A 6,000-nucleotide genomic window follows, 5' to 3' on the forward strand; every position below is an offset into this window, starting at 1 on the left:
TTCCACCTTCTCCACTACTGTCCCGTCGATGTGGATAGGGGGCTGCTCCCTCTGCTGTTTCCTGAAGTCCACGATCATCTCCTTTGTTTTGTTGATGTTGAGTGTGAGGTTATTTTCCTGACCCCACACTCCAAGGGCCCTCACCTCCTCCCTGTAGGCTGTCTCGTCATTGTTGGTAATCAAGCCTACCACTGTAGTGTCGTCTGTAAACTTGATGATTGAGTTGGAGGCGTGCATGGCCACACAGTCATGGGTGAACAGGGAGTACAGGAGAGGGCTGAGAACGCACCCTTGTGGGGCCCCAGTGTTGAGGATCAGCGGGGTGGAGATGTTGTTTCCTACCCTCACCACCTGGGGGCGTCCCATCAGAAAGTCCAGGACCCAGTTGCACACTCGAGACCCAGGGTCTCGACCCAGGGTCTCGCGCTTAATGACGAGTTTGGAGGGTACTATGGTGTTACATGCTGAGCTGTAGTCGATGAACAGCATTCTTACATAGGTATTCCTCTTGTCCAAATGGTTTAGGACAGTGTGATTGCGATTGCGTCGTCTGTGGACATATTGGGGCGGTAAGCAGATTTCGTAACAAGTGCATGACTTGTTAGGAAATGTCCCGTGTCAACTGTGAACTCATAGATAGTGTAGTAGTAATAAACACTGAGTGTACACAGCATTAGGGACATATTCCTCATATTGAGCTGCACCTCTTTTTGCTTCACACAGGAAACTGTTGTGTGGAAAACCCATCAGCGGTGCAGTTCTTGACACACTCAAACCGGTGCGCCTGGCACCTACTACCATACCCCGTTCAAAGGCACTTAAATATTTTGTCTTGCCCATTCACCCTCTGAATGGCGCACATGTCTCAAGGCTTAAAAATCCTTCTTTAACTTGTTTCCTCCCCTTCCTCTACACTGATTTGAAGTGTATTTAACAAGTGACATCAATAAGGGATCATAGCTTTCACCTGGATTCACCTGGTCAGTCTATGTCAGGGAAAGAGCATGAGCAAGAATGTTTTGTACACTCGGTTGTATAATGACATTACATTTGTCTCCCTCTTAGCACCTCGTCGGATCACTTTATTGAAGAAGGCCTATGCCTCAATAAGTGGTGAGCATTATAATTGTGTTACATGTTCATTTTGATGCAGTAAGAACACTTGGGTTTGAAACTGTCATGAATGCATGCACTGAATATGAGCATTCAGATACCCAGAGCAAGCAAAAAACAAAGTAAACCATGCACTTATAAGAGTCAACTGCATACATGTATTTATTTTATTTTCCCACCAATTCTGTTTGACTCCTCTCCTCCTGAAATGACAGATGAGGAAGAGGTTAACTGCATCGGTGAGAAAGTGATCCTTCGCGAGCAAGTGAAAGAACTCTTCAACCAGAAATATGGTCAGTGTATATCCTTCATTCATACTGTATGCTTTATCTATACAAGCCTTAGTGAAAACAATAATCCTAACTTACACTTACGTTTAATATTCACTTAGTCTCTCATTGATATCCATGCATGACTTAGTGAAAATTCAAACTAAGTTTAAGGTAAGGTCTGCCCAAAACTGACTGAAAAGATTCTTGTTTAGGTCATGCTTTGGGCCTGGACCACTCTGTCCTGGTCCCATACAAGCTGATCCGTGCCAGTCCCGAGTCTGTGGAGGTTAGTGGCCTTCCGGACGATATTCGCTTCCGAAATCCCAACACTTACGACATAGTCCGCCTGGAAAAGATTCTTCAAGCCCGAGATGAGATTAACATCAACATCAAAAGCCAGCTACAGTGAGTGTCTGTGTAATTGTTTATAATAGCGTCAATCTGAAGTTTGTGGAAATATCCCAGATTGTGGATACAAAGTCTAAAATGTGAAAGAAGGACATGAAAGAACTGTACACGTTGAAATTATAGTAGAGAGACTCATTCTTGGGCAAAGCCAGGCTCACCTCTGGTCATTTACAGAAATTAAATTCATATTTAATAAATTTTCTTTTCTACAGGCCTTTTGCAGAAATATGCACCCAAACATGTAACACAGGTAAGGATTGTTCTACAGTAACCTATTTATTTTTTTAAAAGCAACGCAGTCTATAAGGACACGTGCTTTAGCAGTATGTTCAAAACAACATTATTGTTTTTGTGTTTTAAGAAGGGAAAGAGGTTTCTACCAATCGACGCAAACGCAAAAGAGTCCTGGAGAGCAGCCGGCTGTCCTTACCCTCTGAGTCAGGGGTATCAACCAATCAGATTCCAGTGATGGTACGTGGGAATAAGAAAGCTATTATATAACAGTTTGTTGTATTTACGTGATCACTCAAATGTATATTACATTTGTAGGTATTAAAGGCATTTGTAAAAGGCACTAATAAGGTTGTGTAATTGGACAGGAATTTGCTTCTGCAACAGCATAACTAGTCTCCCTCATGCTCTCTCTAATGATCCTTCTATTGCTTTGTCTCTTTCTGCTCGTAGCAATGGCCCATGTACATGGTGGACTACAGTGGAGTGAATGTGCAAGTCCATGGGAAGGTGAAATACTAGAAGAGGAAAAATATGCTATGCTACAGGAAGAGAATAGACATGAGAGGACTTTATCAAAGCTGTACTTATAACCACATCTCCAAGTTTCAGCTTTGCCCGTGTGCTGTTGCTTAAATACTCTTTTGACTGAAAATATAGGTTTGGATGTGTGTTTTGGAATGGTGGCGATTGCCAATATTAGGTGGCTTGGGTGGAAAGGTGAGGAGGAACTATAGAATCTGTGCAGAATTTGTTGCAGGATGCTTTCTTTTCTTTTGTCTTCCCCCACAAGTCCTGATGGGGCTTTCTTGATACACCTATTTCAAAAGTGATTAAAAAAAACGCTATTCAAACCGACTGGGGTTATGTTATGGCACTAAGCTTATGGAACTCACAATTACTGAAGTACTCACCCTTTTTAAATAATTTTTATCAGATCCAACATGGAGACTTTCATTATGGGGTGTAACTACGGCACAAATGTATTGGATCAATCTGGTTTTACAACATTCAGATATTTGTATGATTATTTATTTATTTATTTTGAAGATGGAAAAAAAACATGTGCAGGGATGTAAATTACAATGTTCAGTAATCTAAGTACTGAATCAAATGTCTCTACAACACTAACTACTACTGTATGTAACTCAAAAAGTATATAAATTGAAAAATGTTTGCCTTCAGGTGTGCGTACCGGTATTCTCCGTGGTAGGAATAACCCAAGGTGATAGCACTATATCTAAGAAAATGTTTCATATTTTGTATAACTACATGGCTTTTCTTTTATCACAGTACTTGTACATGGAGTTGAGATTTCTCAACTCGGCTTTTCTTATGTTTGTTCCACATCTGCGCTAAGTTGAAATGTCTCATTAAGTCAACATGAATGTAATGTGTGTAAAAGAAAGAATGGTCTGTGTTATCCTGTAACGATTGTCTCTGGATTCACCAGTATTTATATGCTGTACCTTAATGCCATTTAGGCCTTTGAAATAAAATGTGCTGCCTTGCACTTTCATTGGACTGCAGTGACTTTGTGTGTGATGAATGCAAGTAAAAAAATAAAAATAATTCTAAAGAAGGCTTAAACCTACTACTTTTGTATTTGTATTGTGTCATTGACTGTCATGGTATCATTAGAGAAATTAAAAGTATATGATGGAGCTTTGAAAGGACAATTGACAGCTAAGTGCTTTTAACTACCTAAGACTTAGAGGCTTAAACATTTTAAATTACATTAAAAAAAACATCTGGCTGTCAGTAGCTGATGACGACAAGGTTAAAAAAAACCTTGACAAGGTTAAAAAGAAACCCCACCTCTTTAAGGAATACCTAGGATAGGATAAAGTAATCCTTCTAACCCCCCCCTTAAAAGATTTAGATGCACTATTGTAAAGTGGTTGTTCCACTGGATATCATAAGGTGAATGCACCAATTTGTAAGTCGCTCTGGATAAGAGCGTCTGCTAAATGACTTAAATGTAAAATGTAAATGTTAATATAGACGCTTATACCACAAAAAAAAGCTAATCCTGTGTCAAACACTATACAAGTAACTTTAGCACATTTGACTCAGCCACTTAAGATGAGTTTTCATTTTCGGTTGCATTCACATGTCCTCATTTGCCAAGCAACTATTGTTGTTCAGACACAGAAATAGAATGAATAGAAAGAACATGGAAGCTCCTTGGGTGCACTCAAAATGGCTGCCTGGTATTGTGGTGCAATTTCCATGGTAATTAGAAATGTTCTATCAACTGATGCTGGATTGCCATGGTAATGTAGAATGTTCATTCAAAAGATGCTAACTGATGTGGGCCATGCAATGGAATGTATTTTTTGTAATGTCAGTTGAGTTGACTCAACAATTCACAGCACATATTGAAAGGTACACGTCCTGCTTTAACTCTAGGTTGAAGACAACGGCATCACAATAATGCAGAGGTTCTACTACTCCGAATCAACAATAGGACCAGCTCAAGCGTTGTACGCTGCCTAGGCAGAAGGCAAGCGGTCTAAAGCATATAAGGTTGGTGGGAGAAAAAAGCATTTTAAGATAATGCCAGAAAAAAGAAAAACATCTCGCCAGCTAGCTAATGTTTTGGTTGAAGATTACAAGATTAAGACAACAGGGTTCTAATATTCCATAACTCCTTGCAATCAATGGCGTTAGTCCCATGAATTTGTTTATTTTCAAATGCTTCCGCATGGAATTATTGTGTTGTCTTAACCTTGTATTTTTTTTTACCTAGCTTTCACTTCTTGGCATGTGTACACACAAAATGTCAGCCCCTCCATTATGCCATAGATACACACAGCGAGGCAGCCATAGCGTACTCCCGTTACTCCCATGTTAAATTGCCAACTTAACTCATAACCCGACAAAGGCTGTATTTTTTTTATTATCAACAAACTACGTATCTAAAAATACATTCTAAACGTAAACATTTTAGCATTAAAACCCTTGAGTCTAAGCGGCTGGGGGAATTAATTTAAGATGGTCATAAGTATAATTTAGCTATTTCATTTTGAGTTTAAGGACCCCTTAAGGTATCAACAAAAAAAGTATAGAAACGCATTGAATACAGCTTAACAGATAGTAAAAAAAGGGTCCGTCATGGTCTGGGGCGGTGTGTCACAGCATCAACGGACTGAGCTTGTTGTCATTAGAGGCAATCTCAACGCTGTGCGTTACAGGGAAGACATCCTCCTCCCTCATGTGGTACCCTTCCTGCAGGCTCATCCTGATATGACCCTCAAGCATGACAATGCCACCAGCCATACTGCTCGTTTTGTGCGTGATTTCCTGCAAGACAGGAATGTCAGTGTTCTGCCATGGCCAGCGAAGAGCCCGGATCTCAATCCCATTGAGCACGTCTGGGACCTGTTGGATCGGAGGGTGAGGGCTAGGGCCATTCCCCCCAGAAATGTCCGGGTACTTGACTTGGTGGAAGAGTGGGGTAACATCTCACAGCAAGAACTGCCAAATCTGGTGCAGTCCATGTGGAGATGCACTGCAGTACTTAATGCAGCTGGTGGCCACACCAGATACTGACTGTTACTTTTGACCCCTCCTTTGTTCAGGGACACATTATTCAATTTCTGTTAGTCACATGTCTGTGGAACTTATTCAGTATATGTCTCAGTTGTTGAATCTTATGTTCATTCAAATATTTACACATGTTAAGTTTGCTGAATATAAACACAGTTGACAGTGAGAGGGCGTTTCTTTTATTGCTGAGTTTATATATATATATATATATATATATATACATTTAAAAAAATGTATTTAACCCCTTATTTTTGGCACTAAACTCTCTCCATATACGGTATACAACATTCAGTTTTTAAACTGGTATGGGGGACCTTCAGACAAGTCTTGTGAGGCTTGTAGGCATCCTAGAGCAAAACAGAGACTTGTTCACCTTTCCACAAAGGGGTCATATTAGTGTGTAGCCCAAACTGTTTGTACGCTA

General features: G+C 40.2%; 1 protein-coding gene across 6 annotated transcripts in view; it reads left to right on the forward strand.

Annotated features, from left to right (window-relative positions):
- The window catches only part of LOC106567554 (general transcription factor II-I repeat domain-containing protein 1), a 50,120-nt gene extending 46,502 nt beyond the window's left edge, over window positions 1–3,618 (forward strand). For all 6 annotated transcript variants that reach the window (XM_014137013.2, XM_014137008.2, XM_014137012.2 and 3 more), the window contains 6 exons: window positions 1,066–1,113; window positions 1,329–1,406; window positions 1,598–1,790; window positions 2,006–2,043; window positions 2,155–2,264; window positions 2,478–3,618. In XM_014137013.2, coding sequence (XP_013992488.1) covers window positions 1,066–1,113; window positions 1,329–1,406; window positions 1,598–1,790; window positions 2,006–2,043; window positions 2,155–2,264; window positions 2,478–2,546 — 536 coding nt within the window. In that variant the 3' untranslated portion in view covers window positions 2,547–3,618. The remainder of the gene's footprint in view (window positions 1–1,065; window positions 1,114–1,328; window positions 1,407–1,597; window positions 1,791–2,005; window positions 2,044–2,154; window positions 2,265–2,477) is intronic.
- The last annotated feature ends 2,382 nt before the right edge of the window (window positions 3,619–6,000 follow it).

This window comes from Salmo salar, chromosome ssa13 (genome assembly GCF_905237065.1).
Source record: "Salmo salar chromosome ssa13, Ssal_v3.1, whole genome shotgun sequence".
NCBI classification, from domain to species: domain Eukaryota; kingdom Metazoa; phylum Chordata; class Actinopteri; order Salmoniformes; family Salmonidae; genus Salmo; species Salmo salar.